The sequence below is a fragment of the Pseudonaja textilis genome, chromosome 2, assembly GCF_049901715.1.
Source record: "Pseudonaja textilis isolate UNSWEBS1 chromosome 2, rPseTex1.2, whole genome shotgun sequence".
Taxonomy (NCBI): domain Eukaryota; kingdom Metazoa; phylum Chordata; class Lepidosauria; order Squamata; family Elapidae; genus Pseudonaja; species Pseudonaja textilis.
This window is the reverse complement of record NC_141991.1, coordinates 194138168-194159241: the sequence shown is the minus strand read 5'-3', so window position 1 is coordinate 194159241 and position 21074 is coordinate 194138168. Positions and strand designations below refer to the sequence as shown.

At 37.9% G+C, this 21074-nt stretch overlaps 1 protein-coding gene across 1 annotated transcript in view; it reads right to left on the bottom strand.

The window, feature by feature from the left end:
• PCSK5 (proprotein convertase subtilisin/kexin type 5) overlaps positions 1-12612 on the bottom strand; it is a 135174-nt gene extending 122562 nt beyond the window's left edge. Inside the window, exon 1 of the mRNA XM_026703821.2 lies at positions 11568-12612. Within this exon, the coding sequence (XP_026559606.1) occupies positions 11568-11768 (201 nt within the window). The 5' untranslated portion in view covers positions 11769-12612. The remainder of the gene's footprint in view (positions 1-11567) is intronic.
• Positions 12613-21074: the final 8462 nt, after the last annotated feature.

Sequence of the window (21074 nt, the reverse complement as noted above, 5' to 3'; positions counted from 1 at the left end):
AACTCTAAGATGTGTGAACAATTACAAGAATTCCACAGGCAGCATGCTAGCAATTCAGAAAAATACCCACTCCCTGTCTAAAGCCCAACTCAACACAAAATTCCTCACACTCCACTACTTCAAGAAGACTGTCCTTTGTCACATATCATCCAGTAAGATCAATAGCTCCATCCCAACTCTTAGCTCAAGATTGCGGCAGAACTCAAAACATAGAGGGCAAATGTTCAAAAAGTATCCTCACTTTCAATCAGATCTTAACAATAAATGCCTGGTCTATCATCTTATCCAGAACCAAATCATAGATTAAGCATGGCCTTGGAGCTGGCATTTACCAGCAACTTAAATCTAAACTTATGAATGATTCAACCAACAGGACTCAACTGGGGCTGCCAAGCTGGAAATGGATGTTCTCAATAAATTCTGATTTTTCTTCCCTGAAATTACCAAGTGTCCCTTATCATATCTCCCAGGTACCTGGGATACCTGACCATATCTAGGATCATGCTATCTATGCCCTTCAAATTGTGGACCCATATGAAATCTAACCTTCCGATCAAAATAAAAGAACCACATTAAGAATCACAACACTAAAATCACACAATAACTCAATCACAACTATATACACTTAATATAACCTCACAGCACCCAAAACAAACTTCCATAAATGACTTACCCCCAACTATTACTTACTACTCACATTCAAAAGTGCCAGCCATTTTAGGAGAACTCTGCCAGACTGGCATCAACAATAAATCCTCATCTATCCAACATTAATAAATGCTACTGTGTTCAATACTTTCCCTCAATTTACCATATCCGATCAATCAATACATTATTCATTAGGAAACCACCTCTGATCAGTGTCCCTGAAAGAAGACCACAAAGTGCTTTCTTATTTGACAGAGGGTTGCCTAACTCCCTTTGAGTATGATTTGATATACAGTTTTTTTTTCTTTTCACTTTTTTATCCTCCACTCCCTCTTTTTCTTTCTAATCTTTATTTAAATTAAATTTTATGTTACAATAAATATCAATAAAAGTATTTTAAAAATTCTGGGCCTTTGTGCCTTAGGATGTTGATCAAGAGTGGACTATCCTGTAAAAAATTCACTTGCAATTCAGTGCTTGGCCTCCTGATAATATCAATATTCTGCAGATTTCTTCATTGTCTAGATCTATTCTTTACAGTCCTGTCTATATTATTATAATTTTACTGGAACTGGTGTGAAGCACTGGAAACAGTACCTGATGGAAAAGAGACTACAGATAGTCTTCAACTTATAATAGTTCATTTGGTGACTGTTTGAGGATACAATGGCATTGAGTGACTTACCACCATTTTTCACACTTACATTGCAGCGCCCCCATGGTCACATGATCAAAATTCAGATGCTTGACAATTGACTCATATTTATTGCAGTTGCAATGTCCCAGAGTCATGTGATCACTTTTTGCGACCTTCCTACAGGCAAAATCAATGGAGAAGCTAAATTCACTTAGCAACTGTATTACCTACCAACTTAACAATTGCTCTGATTCTCTTAACAACTGTGGCAATAAAGGTTGTACAATGGGGGCAATACTCACTTCATAATTGTCTTACTCAGAAACAGAAATTTTGGGCTCAATTGTGGTCATACGTAGAAGACTACCTGTAAGGCATAGGCATTACAAAACACACACTAATAATTTAGTGCTTTATCTCTATGTCTTTTTTAGCTAAGAGGAGATTTTGGTGCAAAGCCTCCAAGTTTTCACCAAAATTCAAACCCTAAGCAAATTTCACATATAAATAATGTATATGCCCACTGCTATTAATCCACTCAACTTCATCTCCCAAACATCCTCAGTAATGATTCACTATCTGATTAAAAGTAGGGGCTTCTGTTGCTTTTTGTGAAGGCTCTTTGATCTTACAACACCGGAGCCTAATAACAGGAAATGTCTGCAAAAAGTTCATGAGGACTCAGCTGCTTCTGTGCTTGTACTAGGCAATGGTATCTTCCTGGAACCAATCAGAACCTTGGAAATTCTTTTTTATTATATCAATAACCTGGGCGTTTATTCTCACCATTCTTTGACTGCCTTGGATTTTAACTTCTTGTGCAGAATAGCTGATCTTAGTTTGGGAGAAAACAGGAGAGCAGTTAATGATTATGGATAGGTGGATGTTGTCAGCAGCAGCTGCCACTAATAGAACCCTCTATATTGTGTGATTTCTTTATTAAGCCAAATATCTTGAGAAAAATATAGCTGAGTTATGGTATCAGTGCAAAGACGTAGTTTATCAGTGCAAAGACTTGGACAAGGCATTCAATGTGTCCAGAACAGTGAATAAAAGAGAACAAGACTCTAGGAACTGAAAGCCAACAACATACAATATTTCTATTGTATGTATATGTTTTACATGTGATAATGTGTGTACAAGAAATGAATGGAAACAAATTTTAACATGGATCATGTCTGTTTTATATCAAAACATATAAGCTGAAATTTTTTACAAAAGATAATTTTGTTGGCTTTAAACAAAAATAAATGAACAATATTGCTTAAATTAGGGGAAATGACACTGTATTAAATTTGAAGAAAAGTAATTTGTTTTACTTTGCCCTTTGCCTGACAATAGATTATTGCTGCAGAGTAGGAAAAAAATGTGAGCTTAAAGGATTACAGCTGATCTTTTCTATGCTCTGGATTCCTGCTGTGGTGCAGACAAATTCAGGTTCAAGGCACTGTTATTGTTTTGTAGCTCAGATTCCATAAATATCCCTTTGCTTTGCATTCACAAGGGTCCTTAACTTGCCTCAGTAGAGTCTTCTTTCTGTTTTCTAGCCTCATGCTGGGAGACAGACAAATGTGTGTGCAAAGCAACATTTTAGGAGTGAGACATCACTCTAGCAAAAAACAAGACAAAACAAAATCCCACCTCAAAACAAAGTAAAACCTTACTGTTGCTTTTTACTTAAAAAAAAAATCACTTTGCCTGTTTAAAAACAATTACCATTAAATCATGTAGCAGTTAGTTGGACAGGAAAATGTGTATTCTATCAATTTACATGGCATTCATAATATGTCTGAAGTTATCCATCAGAACTCTCAGAAATATGTTGTATCACTCTTTAAGAAATAAGAAACAGTAGACATGAGACCTATTTCCTGATAAAGATATATAGAACTTCACTAAGTATCAAGGATTTTTGCTAATTACGCTGATATGAAGTGAAAAATCATAGGATATTTTAGCGACAAAATATTTGAAAACAGTATTAAAGCATTCCTGATTTCTGAGCTTTCTGCTCATTGGTACTGTAGCACAAGGTACTACCGATACTATAGTCAAAATACCTCTCATGAAACCTTAATCCAAGCTTTCTGCTGCATATCTTCCAGGCAGGCATACACATTCACATGCTCATATACAGCAGTTTTAGCAATGAGAGTTCTGTGCCTTAAAAACTCGATTGCCAGCACAGAGTATTCTTCAAAGCTCAGTAGAAAATTTAGTCACATGACTGAAGCAGCTTACAAGCTCTCAAACAACCAATACACACATGTAGATGGTCCTCATTTTCTATGAGATTCACAGAGTTGAAAGGGAGAGAAAGAACTCTTTGCCTTTATGTTTCATGTCATATGAACATGGGAAGTGAAACAGAACTTAATTTTAGTTAGGCAACCAGGATATGAGATTGATAAATGACATCATGCAATACTCACATTGGCAACAGCCGAGTTTAGCCCATTTGGCTCAATGAGTACCTGCTTAATGGCATCTATTAAGATGTGTTGCTTGACATTCTCCCAAGTAATGTAGCCATGGATATTTGTGGTGGTGGGTGCATGATGATGTCATTACACAAACACTGTAACTTATGGGCTTGTATCAGAAGATAGGACAAGTTATATAATTGCAACATTTATGTGATACCTGTTGGAAAATTAATGTGAGTAATTTCCAATTTAGTGTGTGCCCAGCAGACTCCCAATCAATCCCTATACCAAGATCAGAGCAAACCCTCACTCTACTCAGTACAGCTAGCAAGAAATAGCTTGAAATGCATGCATTAAATATCAGCAAACACTAAAAAATGTAACTGTCAAAGTGGAACAAATGCAAGGCAAAAGCAGGAAGAGAAGGAAACAGGCAAAAATTTACACTATATATATATCATCTATGTATAGATATAGATAACATATTTATCTATTATCTATACATATCCAAAGTCACAGAACTTTCCAGAGCTACCATACCATGGGTAAATAGCACGGAGGGTGCCAATGGAATGGTCTTTTCTAACTTTAACCCTTTTATGTACATAAGAGCAGCAGAATTGAGACTATTCTTTCTCTATTCTTCCTCTATCCTTCACCATGAGGGAAACAATTTAGCAGGTTGGGAGGAAGCATTTGACAATAAGACTTCTTGGCTGTCATATATTTGACAGCCTTGCAGTTTGTTGTAGATGCCACTGGGGGCAGCGAGCATTGCTTTACAATAGGGGAGAATGAGATAGACTTTCAGAGTGTTGAATGCAAGACTAGTGCTGGTCTTAGATTACGTTACAGTATTCTTTACAACTACCAGTAGAAGCAAGCCAGGAAGACTACTAGTGTGGATAAATGCATGCCTAAAACAAGGACTTAATTCTCTTTCTTCATTTTAATATATCAGTCTCCAAAATAATTTAACTTTTTAAAAGCAAAGATATTGAATCTTAGCTAATTACATCCCTTCCTGATTTGTGGAATATTATAGTGGTATAATGTCATGTTCCTCAATTAAATTGTTCTGTAATGTGCTATGTATCAAGAAAGCTTTAGTTTAAAGACCCAAATGTATTTCTGGCACAAAACAGTGTTTACAAGAAATGGGGGAAGCCACCGGACTTAAAGATACATCAATATACTGTAATTTTCATGGCTGCATTCCAATACTTCTACTGTTGCAATGTGAATTTAAATTTAGGTGGCAAGACAGTTGGGATGACAACCTTTAGTGAATCTCTTCAAAAGGTTGCAGTTGTAAGATATACATTCCTACAACAGATTTTTCATTGTGGCAAGTAAGATCCAGGTGGTCCAATGCTTCAAATGCCAAACTGAATACAGAAAGCCATATTGAGTAATACCAGTACTTACAGAAGATAAACCACACTTTTTAGAAATCCTAAATATTAAATCCAAGCAGTATTAATACCAATGCAGTCCTTTATAAAAAAAAATTATCTTACCCTGCCTTTTTCCCCAAACAAGAGTTAGAATTTCATGCCTTATTCTTCACTGGCATGTGTTTGTATTTGTGTGTGTTGTGTGTACCCAGAGATGCTATATGAGGGAAATGAGAGTTTTCTAAATATTGTGAATAGAAAGCAGAGTTGGAAGGGACCTTAGAGGTCTTCAAGTCCAACACCCTGCTTAGACAGGAAACCCTACACCACTTCAGACAAATGGTTATCCAATCTCTTCTTAAAAACATCCAGTGTTGGAGCATTCACAACTTCTGGAGGCAGGTTGTTCCACTGATTAATTGTTCTGTCTGTCAGGAAATTTCTCCTTAGTCCTAAGTTGCTTCTCTCCTTGATTAGTTTCCACCCATTGTTTCTCGTACTACCCTCAGGTGCTTTAGACTAGAGAATAGCTTGACTCCCTCTTCTTTGTGGCAGCCCCTGAAATAGCAATAGCACTTATATACCACTTTGTAGTGCTTTACTATAGATTTAGATGGGATCAAGCCATGGTTTTTAAAGCAAGGTTTGAACCAGGGTCTCCTTAAAAGATGATAAGAGTAGGGAAGGGAAGGGAAGAGAAGAAAACAAAAAGAGGAGGAGGAGGGGAAGAAGAGACAATGTGGAAGAGGAAGGAGAGAGTACAATTCCCATCGTAGCTGGAGAATTCTGAGTATTGTAGTTTCAATGAATCTGGAGAGTGCCAGATTGGAAAATTGCTCTGTAATTTTCCATACCAAGGTTATACAATCTGTCTTATGGTAGATATTCCTGAGCTATACCTACCAGCATTCCTACAATGAAACATGCTAGAAATTTTGATTCAGCAGCATTTGAGAACCATTGGTTGGTTACTCCAGATCTATAATGACTAGCAGCAGTTCTGGACAGTTTCAAGCAAGGTATTTTTATTAGGCTTTCTTTAAACTGTCAGACATTAAATTGAATCACAGTTCAATGGTAGTTAACATTTTAAAATATAAAATGAACTTTTCTTTTCTTTGAGAGAAGTCTAAGAAAAGAATATTTTAAGTTAATGTAACCCTGGGTTATACTCCAGTGAATACTTTTGATATCAATTGTGCATAAATTAATCTGTTAACTCTCATTTAAAGTTGTCTCGTGTAACTTTATTTCAGCTCTATTCCATAAAATAAAACAGACCAATTGCTAGGAACATAAACAGGTTAATAAGTAAATGAAAAAGTCACCAACCAATCACTGACTGATTTGGAGTGTATGGTGATCCCCAATTAAATTCTTTTTGTAGGATATAATCTCATAAATATAATCTCAAGCAATCACAGGTAAGATTACATCAGAGGTGTCAAATCTGATTGCATCACAGGCTGTATCATGACGTATCAGGATGTTTTTTGCCTTTGTGAAGTCAGGGTGGGGCATAGCCTACGTGGGCTGTATCTGCCCACAGGCCGCTAGTTTAACAGGCCTGGATTACATGTATGCACTTGATACAGGAATATAAACATAGACGTACACAGAGAAACTAAAGTCTATTTTGGCTACCAAAAATGCAAGATCCTTTCCTAGCTCTTGCTACTTTTGCATTCAGTGAACAAGTATCAAGTTCAGCACATGATGATACATCTTAGGAAGTTATTTCAGATCATGCTGGCCAATAGGTATGCCGTGTTAAATCAGTTTCATATTAAATGAATGAGCATTAGACTGTTCATTTTTACTTTCTCCTCTCATTTTCTATCTTGGTCACAGGGGGAGGACATAGGAAATTTCCACCACTTTAAAAATTATTAGAGTTCTACATTACATTCATAATATTATGGTTAGAGAGGTAAAAGCAAGACGTTTGGGAAAAACTAAAGACAATAAGGTCATTTTTAAAGCTAATCCATTTGCATTTGGACCTTACAGGGAATTCTTATCCATTTAAAAATAGAAGCAGAAGCTTCAATTAAGTCAGAAAAAGGGTATATTCAAGTTCATAGCAAATGTTTATCACTCTACAGGTAGTCTTCAACTTAAAACTATTCATTTGGTGACTATTCAAAGTTACAATGACACTGAAAAAAGTGACTTGCCACCAGTCCTCATATTTACAACCACTGCAGCATTCACCAGGGTCACATGATCAAAATTTGGGTGCTTGGCAACTGGCATGTATATGCAACAGTCAAAGCATCCTCGAGTCATGTGATCACCATTTGTGATCTTCCCAGTTGGCTTCCAACAGGCAAGTCATGGGGAAGCCGGATTTGCTTAATGACCATGTGATTCACTTAACTGCAATGATTTTCTTAACCATGGCAAAAAAAGGTTGTAAAAATCACTTAAGAACTGCCTTGCTTAGCAACAGAAATTCTGGCCCCAATTGTGGGTGTAAATTGAGGACTATCTGTAGGCCTTAAAAAGTCCATTCTGGAGGATTTCTTTTGGACTCTCTAAACATTGTTTTTGAAATGTCTATTTATAATCATAATACTTTCATTTATACATGTATCAGAAAATATATAGGATATAACATTCAGTCTAATGGAAACAGACTCTCCCACTCTCTCTTCTTTTTTTCTTGAAAGGGATTGAATGTATATATAACAATGGTAGGAAATACTGTAGTGTTATTCCAATTTCTTGCTTGTTGGCTTAGAAACTTAAAAGAGGGAAAATCTTAATATTAGAAGAATGTAACACAGGTTGTGGGGAAAAAAGCTTTCAAAATATAGAAAGATGGCAGTCTTCCATTTGTTATGGATTTTTTGTGCTCTCTTGGTTCCATAGAATAAAAATAACAAATTAATTACAATGCTATTTTGTTTAACAATATGCTTTGTATAACAATATGAAAAATTTCAATTTATAAGACAACCTTAATTTGCCAAAAGTAAATAACTCTAACAAGAGAAAAATGGCTGCATGTTTTGTTGTAAATGATTGCACTATATCAATGTATTCAATTAGGTATAAAAAAGTCACCGCATTTCATGTACTAAATGGACATAATGCTTATTTATATGGAATTTCTGAGTACAGCTCTACAGAAAAATGATTATTAAGAAGAACTTATATCTATGAAGGAGAAATCTAACAATGTAATTGCTCTCTTTCTAGCCTCTCATTTTGTACTAAAAGTAAATGTCATTTACTTTTGTTATTTTGTCCTAAAAATAAATGAGTCAAAATATATCCTTGGAGTATCTGCTGTTCTGTGGAATACAAAGAACAGATATCTTGGGTCAATAAGCTGTGGAACAATTCTATAGTCTTCTATCCATCACACAATATTTTATGTTCTAGACTAGAGCATCCATTATAATTTAGGATTTCAATCCATATTATTTATTATATAACTGAATCTTTTTTACATGACCATTATTTCTAATTTTAAAAATTCTTAACGGAAGTATTGCAAATTATTTTATCTTTAGAAAAGACAGATGAGGTATATATACAAATCACAATAAAACAAAACTATCAACAGGCAGTACAGATGCCCAAAACAATATTCTCTAGAAATATTTGATTAGTATTAGAAATGTTATAAAATATGTAGTACTGCTAAATTTATTGAATTGCTTGAGCAAGTAATTCAAGATACCTGTGAATATGGGATGTTTAATAACTTTTTTATTTAATCGTTCTGGATCTAGAAAATCCAGGTGTTTGTTAACATCTGTGGATTCTACAAATTCAGGTGTTTCTTAACTAGCTAGTATGACTCAGACCAGATCAGTGTCAACTTATTTAACTCATCTGAACCAAAGCCAAATTTAAATCTCCCAAATACACTTGCATTAGACAGACTTAATCTACTCCTTTATATAGAATTAAAACAGTACAATATCACTAAGTGCTTCTTCCAAAACACTTATGCCTGTACAGCATTCATTAACAAATATTGTACAAAACATTTCCTACCAACTCAGAACATGTTCTTTTCCATTCCTTTCACCTCAATAATTTTTAATGATTTCAACATGTTATTTTGCAGAACATATTTCCCCAATTCACTGGACTTCTGTTCATGAGAAGTTAATAAGTTAACATTAACAATTGGCATGAGTAAATATGTTACAACAAAAATAAGTAACTAAAAGCTGTCAATAACCATTAGTCATTATCAGTATTGTCACCAAGATTTTTAAAAAACATTTCTAAACATTGGAGGTCTGTGCCACTGATATGATGTTGTTTGATTATTTCTTGGATGTTTCTAATTGGACACAACAGGACACAAAATATTGGACTGATCAGGAATTTTATTTGATCCAGTAAGTACTATTTTTGTTCTCATGAATTTACCATTTCTCCTTTTTCTACTGCTTACCTTTCTGTCAGATAAAGTTCCTATTTGGCAATTTATGAAAGGAAAGAATGATAGATTAAACCTGTCAGCTGCCCAAAGGTTCTGCACCAACTCTACAGCAAGAGAGCAAAGTTAGGTCTCTATGGAGATTTTCAATCATCCAGGATGTGGTTGTCCCAAAGGTGGTTTTCCAAAAAGCAATTGGACTTCCTTGGTTTTTTTTTTCTTTAAAAACGTTTTGCTTCTCATCCAAGAAACAACCTGAACTGAAGAAGCTTCTTGGATGAAAAAGGCACCAGTTCCAAAGGAAAAAACGAAGAAAGTCCAATTACTTTTTGGAAAACCACCCTTGGAAGAGCAATGTTGGAGTTCCCAGGTCTCCTCTAGGGGGAAAAGACCTGAATCAGTCTTCACATGCTTTCCTTTCTACTTCATGTTTTCTTTTTACCTGAAATGAAGTTTAGTTCCTTAATCTCACCTCTCTCATATATCAGTCTTAAAATGGGAAAGTATATGAAAGCATTAACCCTTTTAGGGGTGTCCTCTTAAATTCAAGGTTGTCTTCCTTTTGGAAAGAACCAATCTCAGCAGTAAAATGTTCTGTCTTGCCCCTGATGAGCTATGTTACAAATTAATCCCTGTCTCCTCCCTTTCCCTGTTATGCTGGCAAAGACTCAGGCAAAATCTTGGCCCTTGCCTGAGGAGGGACACACTCCATCTGCTTGTTGAAAACTTGGTTTCCATTTGCTGGGCTCAAAGTTCACTGTGGAAAGAGTTAGGGAAGAGTTCAAGACATGGGGAGCAGCCAAGTCAATATGGCTGAGGATGATGGCCATTTTATTCCAATGCATGATGAGGATTTGAGATTGGGGGAAATCCGGGACAGACAGTAAAGCTTTAACTTGCTGTTTATTAAATTCTGTTACTTTCCCAAATCTTTGGTCTTCTTGATGACTATGCCACAATTATAATAGGGGGAGAACAAATACCAAAATAAGTGCAGTAGACTAAATTCCCCCGGCAAGGAGGGGGCCAAGGTTTCCAAACCCCACAAGGAAATCCCTCCGGTCACCTTTTGCAATTTTGCAACCCAGGAAGCCCCACAAAATATGTCATGTTTCCCATTTGTACATCTCCAGCCCACACAGTATCTGCAAATCCCAATGCTACCTTGATCAAGTGGCATGAGGTGAAAAATAAGAAAACAAAGTTCATAGCGTACAATAGGAGAAAAAAAAAACGGGGGTGGTGGTGGTGGTAGAGGGTTTTTTGTAGGATTCCTAGAAATCCTCAAATGGAGACTGAGCTCAAGGAGACTTCTCAAAACCTGGCAATTAGGGAGTAATGAGTGCTTCTGAACACGCACAAAGGAGGTCCGCCGCCACAGCCACGGGGCTTCCAAGTCAACCAACAGCGTCAGGTAGTTTGCTTGCTGACAGAAACCCAAAGTAGCAGGTTTGTGCGCCTTTTCGGCTTTAAAAAAAAAAACAAAAAAGCGAGAAGTTTCCCTTTCACTCTCCTGCAAGCCCCCGCTTGCTCAAAAAATATGCCCTCCCCTCCCCACAGTTCGGGTCTCGTCAGCAACCCCCAACAGGTTTCTTGGTCGGTTGCCTGAAAGCTCCCCAAGCGGCGGCCGAGCAATTCCACCCCCCACCGCCTCTATCCCCAGTCGGGCTCGGAAGCATCAAAACTATGTCGTCGCCCCAGGACTCGCGCTGCCTTCCACTCTCTCGTTGCAAACCGGCTGCTTTTCGCTGCTGCTCTCCCTCTTCCCAATTCCTTAGCCGCCGAGCTCAATTCTCCAAGGAAGTCGGGGAGGACGTGACCCGGCTAGTTTACTACCTGCCCTTCGCGCCGCCTGCTTCCATAAACTCCGCGGCTGCCCGCGGGAGATGACAGGGAAGGGAGGGGGAGAGAGAGAGAGAGAGAGAGAAAGAGGGAAGGGCGCCCACCGCTTCCCTTTCCCGCGCCTGCCGCAGCACCAGCACTTGCAGCCGCTCGCCCCTCACCCGCGCAGGCTGCAGGGCGAAAGCGCGTGGCCTTCCGCCCGAGGAGGTTACCTGTCCTATATTGATGTAGCCGTACTTGCTCGCTATCCGGTTGGCTTCTTGGAGCCCGCCACTTATCCTCACAGCCCAGTGGTTGGTGTACAAGCGAGTCCTGCAGGCGGGCAAGAGGAAACCCATCAAGAGAAGGAGCAGGCATAGAAAATCTCCTCCGCTTCGGACACCTCCGCAGCAGCAGCTGCCCTTCCAGGTCATCTTCTCGGCGCTTTATTTGCCCCCCCCGGCCTCCTCAAAAACAAGCCGCTGAGGACCGGGGTGGGGAGAGAAAAATCGCCGCCGGGTTTTCCGCCGAAACTTTCTCCTTCTTCTCTTCTCCTTCAGGACTTCTTCCAAGGCTTTCCCCCCCCCCCCCACCCCTCCCTCTCCACGCTCTTCTCCGGGCACTTCTACCAACGGCGGCGGCTACAAGACTTCCCAAAAGTTACCTCAGAAAGGAAAGCCAGAAACAGTCCGGAATTAGCGCCTTGAATCTCCCGAAGCGCTGAAGTGACCGGGGCATGGAAGAAAGCGGTTTTTTTTTTTCTTCCCCTCCCGGCTTCTCAAACGGCTTCGAGGCGTCGGAAAGTTACGAACCGGTCTCCCTCCTTCCCGAGCCTCACACTTTCCTCGGCTTCAGCCTCTTTCCTTGCGCCATGGAGACTCTGGAAGAAGAGCGGCTCCTTTCCTTCTTTCTCGGGGCTTCCTTCTCTCCTTCAAGCTTGAGTTCCCCCTCTGCCTTTCTCCTCCTCCTCCTCCTCCTCCCCCCGCCCCTCCTCGCTCTGCTTTCCACACTTGTCCAGAGCAGGAACAGCAGCAGCAGCAGCAGCAGCAGCAGCAGAAGCAGAAGCAGCAGGCAGTGGGAGTCCTTGGCAATCCAGCGCTTGAGTTCAGTCAGCCTCAGTAACCTCCCTCTCCCCTCCTTTCTCCTCTCCAAGCGGGGAACGCGAGAAGAAATGGCAGCGGCAGCGGCGGCAGCAGCAGCAGCAGCAACCACTCTGCACAGAAGAGATTCCAGCGGTCTCTTCGAGCCCGCTTGGTCCTAGCGCTTCCCGATTCCCCTTCTTTGGGGAAGATGTCAGCAAAGTCGAAGGGAGAGAAAGACCGGGAGGGGGTTGGAGGGATAGCCAATCACTTAATCCAGGAGGTGGGGCTGCCTCGTCCAGAACAAGGACCTAGAGCCGAACCTCGCTGAAGACTAATTGGCTCGGGATTCCGAGGGGGAGCCCATCAACTCTAACATTTATTTATTTATTTCATTTATTTTTATGCACTAGATTTTTGCCTTTATTTCTTTATGAATAATGCAAGAAGACAAGCATTCACCATACGCCTTCTATTTTTTTTTTTTTTTGTCTCCCACGACTCTCTGAGGGAGATTGGCTCCAAAGTCACTCAGCTAGCTTTCATGCCTATGGCTGGACTAGAACTCAGAGTCTCCCAATTTTTGCACCAGCATGTTAACCACTACACCATACTGGCTCTTAATTTCTTTTAGTGGGACTAACTAAGAATCAGTCTCTTCTAGATGACTTAAATATTGTCGTATTCTCCATCAATCGATCTAATAATCTAAGATTAGATCGATCGATCAATAGATGCTCAGTAGTGTCCAGATAGTGGTTCATGCAGTGAACCAACATTTAACTGATTGCCTCCTTCTAGATGACTTAAAGTCTCTTCTAGATGACTTAAATATTGTCGTATTCTCCATCAATCGATCTAATAATCTAAGATTAGATCGATCGATCAATAGATGCTCAATAGTGTCCAGATAGTGGTTCATGCAGTGAACCAACATTTAACTGATTGCCTCCTGTTTGTTTATTGTACTTTTTTAAACTTCCAGTTATTAGAATACCAATAAAGAAATATCTTAAGAAAAAGCAATGTAACCAAATTAACAAAAGCCACTTGCCTCCTTACATTGTTTCAACTAGAATATATCAAATTAGCTAGATGTTGGGATACCAGAATCAAAGTATGAATCAAAGAAGTTACCAATTAATGTGATGCTTAGATCCGTATCTTGTTTTAAAAAATATTTGAAATTATCTACTCATGTAATCATCTGACATGCCAGTATTTTTATAATTGGCTTATTCATGTTTCCCCTTATTTAGATGGTAGCTTAAAATGCCATGGTAAACAGTATGGTATGGTATTGAGCCCTAGTGGCTCAGTCATTCAAATGCAATATTGCAGGTTGACTCTGTCCACAGTCTGGGGCTTGATCCTGACAGGGCTCTAGATTGACTTAGCCTTCTGTCCTTTCAAGATTGGTAAAATGAGGACCCAGATTGTTGGGGACAGTATGCCGACAATGTAAACCATTCAGAGAGGGCTGTAAAGCACTGTGAAGTATATACAATGTATGTAACTCTAAATGCTATTTCCCTTATTTTCCTTCTGAAAGTGTAATATAATGGGCATAGTGGTAAACTTTATTCAATTAGGAGACTCAACAGATTTATTTTGCTTTGATCTCCCAGCACCTGAAGGACTCTTTCTTTAATGAAGAGCCAGAGAAGATTCTTTCCTAATTTGCCTCATTAATCTAGAAAAAGCAGGGTGTGTCCCTACTTCTCTTAGCCAGGATGTGGATGCAGCCATTTTTCTACCTTCCACATGCTATTCTCTGCCTCTGAAATAGCCAATGAGTCGTGGGCGGTAGCATGTGGTTGGAAAGAGGACAGGGACATAACTACAACCAGGGCAAGATTTTTAAAAACTTTCTGCAATCTGTACAGATTTCATCTGCTGTTATTTGAGTAGCAAAAACAAAACACACCCTGATCCCTTACCAATCCTTTCCCCCCCCTCCCAAAAAAACCAGGGGTGGGCTTTACTCCAGCAAAGCATTTATATCATGATGTGGTTTCTAACATCTTTTTTTTTTTTTTATCAGAAAGGGTCCAGCAGAGAATAATAATTCACGGGCTTACCTAAGAATCTTCCTTCTCTGCTCCTGCGTTTCACCTTGTATTTTTAAAAAAACTCTGTAACTTTTCCACAAACTGTTGGGGTCCCTATTTCCCAAGCAACTTATCACAGTACATGCCCAGCCATTATAATATTTCAGTTCCATAGAAGTAGCTCCATAAAACCTTTCACCAAAACCCTTGTTCCTACTTTTCTGTTGTTTTTAATCATTTTCCAGTTCTTGCTCAACTGTGCCAGAGTGCCTCTCTCTTCAGGGAATTATTTTACTGTAAAAACATATTTCACATCTATGCTACCCTACCAATTTTTAAGAGGAACAACATTCACTCAACTACCCATAATTGTTCAGAACTATATGGGTGTGTGTGTGTGTATTAATTTTTTGCATCCCGCTAGCTACCACAGCCAGTAGGGGAAAAAGAGGTGGGTCACCCTAGTGGAGCCTTTTATAGATTTATATAGCCTCTGTGGTAAGACAAAGACCAGTGCTGATTTACCGTAAAGAATCTTCAAATAGGCTTTTTTCAGCATTTATCGAATGTTTTTCTATCCACCCCTTCCACCGTCAAGGAGGTTCTAATAGATGATTCCTTTTCTTCAAGGGAATCCAATAAGAAAACATATTCTACCTCCAGAGGTCAATGTTAATAGCATGAACAGTAGCATGCAAGTAGATTATAACTTCAAACATCTTTTAAAAAGTTGAATGGGATGAATTCTCCAGTTTTTGCTGGGGCGAAATTCTTACACAATCAACTGATCAACCTCCCTAAAAACACAGTACATTTCTATAGTAAATAAATTCCCCTCCACTCTTGCAAATACTCTCTGTACAAGTAATCCTCAACTTACCACAATTTGTTTAATGACCACTTGAAGTTACAATGCTGCTGAAAAAACTGACTTATGACATGTCCCTGCACTTATGATCATTGCAACATCGACTTAGACACTATCTGAGCTCTTGGTAACTAGCATGTATTTACAATGGTTGCAGTGTCCCAAGGTCATCGGACTGCCATTTGTGAATTTCCCAGCCAGCTTCTGACAAGCAAAGTCACTGGGGGAACCTGGATTCATCTAAAAACCGTGTAGTCATCTTTGTGGGGGAAAAAATATAAAATCATAGACAGTTACAGGATGACTCACTTAATAAGCACCTTGCTTAGTGATGGAGGTTCCAGTCCAATTGTGATTCTTGGTTGAGCATTACCTGTGATTTGTATAATGTCAAGTCCTGCTTGACAGGTTTTCTTTCAGGCTCCCTCCTGAATTAAATCTCCAATCTAGTCCTGGTAGCCCTCCAAACCACAACAGCTAAATCTACTGACCAATTCCATAATAAGTGGAACTTCCAGCTTCTCATGCTCTTCATTTGCAAAGCATCCAACTCACAATCCAGAACTTTTTTTTGCACAAAGCCTCTTGCCTTGTCTCCTTTACTTCTTGCTCATGAGTAGCCTTTGCCAACAGAGAAGAAGGGGTGTTCCAGCTGTGTTAGCTCTAAGCACTCGGACTATGTCCTTTTCCTCTCCTGTCTCACCTACCTCACCCTAACCAAAGCTTGCACATACCATATATATTTCAAAGTGTGTGTGTGTGTGTATTTCTGAGCAAAAGCTTTGTCTTGCCCCTAACCAAATCAGCTTATTTTCCCTCCATTTTATCCCTTTTCACTACCTGACCTATTTATGGCTAGTTAAACAATAACCTGAAGCCAACAGTTCTCACAGGAAAGACAGTCCAGTTCTTATTTTCTACATTAGGTATTTTATCCTTTTCTCTTTGCTTATTTTATTTTATTTTTATTTATTTTTTCCTTTGGGCCTATACCATCTATACTTCACATACTCAATGTAAATATATACATTAAATGTATATTCAAAATGATGAAAAGTTTAATAGAACACAGATCATCACATTCTAGAGATTATTGCCTACAACGGGAAGCAGGCAGTCTTTAGGCGACAAGATTATATGATTACTATCGTCCTTGTTTTATCTACAAATGTGCTTACAAAATAGAAAATAAAATGCAATTCATAATTAAAAAAATAATGTTCGACTGCCAGCAATGTCAAAAAGATCAAGATGGCAGTTGCAGAAATGTGATTAAAGCCCAGCTTGATTTTACATATTATACAGAAATACATCAAGGAACTGATAGTGGCATAATGACAGGCAACCATACTCTGGGAAAACTTTGTTTAAGGGCAGTTATATGGAGATGTATTAAAAAACAAAGATGCTCCTATGTCAAGCCTGAATGCTATCCTGGTGATTATGTGACCTTGTATATGCAGTTTTCCCATTCCAGTTTTAATAAGACATGATCCTTATTCATTTCAGAGCCTTGGTAGCAATTGAAAAGAGGGTTCTATTAGCATACCTTATAATCTAGCCTGTAAACCTGATCTTTTCAGAAAAGTATGTTCTTGAAAATTCAATGTAATCTAACAACAATTGAATTCCATATTCATATGTCTTAAGGGTTATATGGGGCCAAACTCTAGTCCTGCTTGGCTGCTTCTCTCCTTCCATTATGGCGTTGTGGTGCATTTTCCTTTAGGACTGATGTCTGGAACAGAACCACTAAGTATAAATAGTTCTTTCAGATGCCCAGGTGAACGCCTCTGATTTAAATATGTGGAAAAGGGCCACTATTATATTTTTAATTGATAATATAAGAATTAAGATGTATCTAGATACCCTTCAATTAAGTCCTTTTAAATTTACAGTGATTTGAAAGGGGAGATAATTTGGACTGAAATATATGTTGAGGTCTGTGTTTTTATGTTAGGTTTTCCTGGAAAATATTCAGTATTCTTGAGGTAAACTTATTGATTATTCTCTATAGGTTAAAAGAGCACTCCATTTTTTAAAAAAATGTATCTGTAGCTTTTCATTTATAGGAAAAATAGTAGCTGCCTGGCAGATTTTCAAAGGGAAACTGTTGAGCATACGTAATTGTCCCACAATTCAGCCCCATGGCTTACACTAATGTGAGATCACACATTATGTCAAGTCTTATGGACAGCTTGATCTTCATTTAACCTTGTTCCAACCATTACTGACTTTGGATTTTAGGGGTCTGGTGTAACCTTGATATAATGGGAAAACTAAGTGACTATAATCAACATATAGATAGCAACATGCAGCAAATGATTGACTAGTCTCATCCAGCAGATTAAAAGAAAAGCAATAAACAAGCAAGAGGGGGATGGGGGGGGAAACCCTCTTAGAAGTTTCCACTGTTTTTCTGAGTCATGCTATCTGCAAATGTCTACACAGAAACATCTACAGTGAGATTACAGAGCCTCACATATAATCAAAACAAAGTTCAGTACAGCAAACAGATAAACTGGAATACCACAGGATTTATGGCTACTTCTAAGTAATCACAAATGTTTTTAATTAATATGGGTTGTTAATGATTAAATAATTGTTTCTTTCAGTCCCTTATATGCCAGTCCTATTACATTTAAGGCTCTATCAATAGAGTTTCTGTCTAGAAGCAATACAAATTGGCTTAGGTTAAACACAACAACAAACCAATTCTCAGCCTAAGCAACAACAACAACAAAAACCCTGCCACATTTGTGCACATTCCCTCCTCTTTACTTAAAAGGGCAGGAAATTTAAAGCTTCTCAACATGTGTTAAACTACAGTGTTTATACTTTTGCCTGGTACAAGTGTGGTTTTTACAAATATTTGAATCCTTATCTGCAATTTATAAACCACACTTTTCTAAAGTAAATCAAATACAATATTAGAGATGAGAATATTCAAAGAATGGAAATATAAATTTCTATGTAACTATATCAATCTAAATTTTTATTTCTGTTCTTCAAATGATACTTATTAATCAAGCTATGGTTCATTGTCCCATCTAATTGCACTAAACAGAACGGTTAGACTTATCAGCTATGTTTCCCTGGATAGTTTATATAGCTTTTTGTACATATGATTGATTTTGGACTTTCATAGATTCAGATGAAATAATTGTTTATTGACAATTACTTTGTCATGGATTATTGTCCAATAATACTGTATGCACTACTGATTGTATAGTGGAATTCCTTATGCTTACCATCTCTATCCATTAGAGAAATAAGACAATTAATTGAGCAACTGAAGCCCAATAACACCCCCGTTGGCGATCTTATTCCCAGTGAGAATTTCAAAAATAACATTGATTATTGGGGTCCAGTTTTTTCAGTACTTTGCATATTTTTTGGCAATAACACTCATATCCCAGAAGACTGGAGACCAGCAATCATAATCTCAATCCCTCAAAAAGGACAAAAGTAAAATCCAGGCAGCTATCATCTAATCAGTCTGGTGAACATAATCAGCAAAATCTATGCTAAATGTCTACTTGAGAAATTATACGGATTGAAGATAAGGACAGACATGATTTAAATTAGGGAGACCTACTATAGCAGAGGTGTTAAACTCACGTCATCACGGCAGCATCACGTGACATATCGGGACTTTTTCCCCCTTTGCTAAACTGGGCGTGGCCAGCACATGAAGCATCTGGTCCATGGGCCAAGAGTTTGACAGGTCTGTACTACAGACTAAAAGATTATAGAAGAACACCTCGGAGAAGAATATTTTTATTGATCCAAGGGCTTTCTTGATGCAGCTTTTGTAAATCTTAGATCTGTTTGTGATTCCATATTGAGAGAGCTATTATGGAAGAAGTTGCTGCATACCAAGACAACAATTACTTTTAGTGATATATAAATTCTATAGTAATACTCAGAGTTAGACATGGTCCAAAAGGCAGTTAACTAACTCAATCATTACAGCATGAAGAAAGCAAGGATATATCTTTGCTCCATTACTTTTTAAAACTTTTTACATAAACTCAGTTACAGAACAGCTCAGCAAAGCAACCTTTATCCTCCAATGCTAGCCATTACTTTCAATTCTCCTGTATTCTAACATTGTCATTATTCTGTCACTTTCTGTGGTAAGGATGCTAGGAGTTCTTAGAGGCTTTGCTCAATACTGTGAAAAAGAAAAATGGATGATAAAATAGAAGGTTTCATTCAAGTTTTTAAAATTGACCATGGAGATCCTCAGAAGCATCTCAAATGCAGCTTTAAGATTAGAACTAGGAATTACAAAGATAGAAGCCAAGATTTAGATTGTTATATTTAGCTGTGAGGTGAAACTATTGATTTACTGAACCCGCTTGACATTTCTGGTTAATAGGACTAATTTCCAGTATCCCTGGAAAATGTCATTCATAGAAAAACTGGAGATCTATAGCTTATCTAATGAGGCAATACAAGGACAGAATACATTTAGGCAAAAAAAAATCACTAAAGGAGAGGATCTTTTTACACAGGTTGTCAACAACATATTAACTTAGCACCAAGGCAACATAAATCTTGGAGATAGTTTTTTTTACCACAAGGCAACTGATTATTGTCAAACCCTAATAAACCACAGATATCATGGAACATTTATTCTGGCTAAAATATTCCTTTCAGCAGTCATTAATGGTAAATATAAAGAAATCTTTTCTACGAACATATTTGCCCCAGTGACTCCAATGCCATTGTGAATGTACAGCATGCTCTGTTGCATTGTGATTTCTACGCAAACTTGCATGATGTACCAATTCAGCCCTCATAAAGGGACTTCCAGGAAGAGATGATCGTTGATATGTCTCTGTTATTTATAATGCAGCCATATTTTTCCTCATTGACATGAGGTTGAGGCAGCAAACATTATCTAATAAAATTGCATTTCTTTGATACTTTCAGAATTTCATTCCTCTCTTAATTCCTTTTTAATCATTATTTCTATGAACAATCTATTATTTTAAGTATATATGCATATATGTGGATATGCTGGTCAAAGATAGCAATACATTTACCCATCCACCCATCCATCTGTATGCTGATTAACAGGAGTGAAGTTTAGCAATTATGAGTTTAAACTTTAAACTATAGAGTTAATAGAATTAGACAGAACCATGTAATACAGTGTCTAACGCTATGCATGTTGGAGGAATTGCAGAGTTACTGTGGGGGAAATAGGAAGAGGAAGGAATATTAGGTATCTTCACCATCTTGAGTTATTTATAAAAATAATGAAGAGAAATAAATAAACATCCGGCCCTCTACTTCAATACAGTTATAAATGAAGCTCATGCCACACTAAGTAATTGAAACATGTCAATTTTCCATAGTTTTATCTCAGAGGACTATTTTCCAGTCCCTTAATCCTTGTTCCTCATCTCAAAACTCATTTCAGTTTGTCTGAATGCCTCAAGTATAGTCTCTAAAGCTTAGCATATTTCTCTGACTATACAAAGCTTCAAATAATGATTCATTTTGAAGAAAATTAGTCAATCCCTTTGAATTGGATCCTTGAATCATGTCTTCAAACCAAGAGATTGAATCAAATATGTCAAAATGATGTCAAAATGATACTAATCAAGTCACGAAGTCTCAAATGCTATTTTAGCTTTCTTTCCTTATAAAGATAAAACAAACAGTTGAGGGTTGAGTGGTATGATGGGCTCTTTGATACTTATTTAGTCATTGGATAATAAGTTTTAT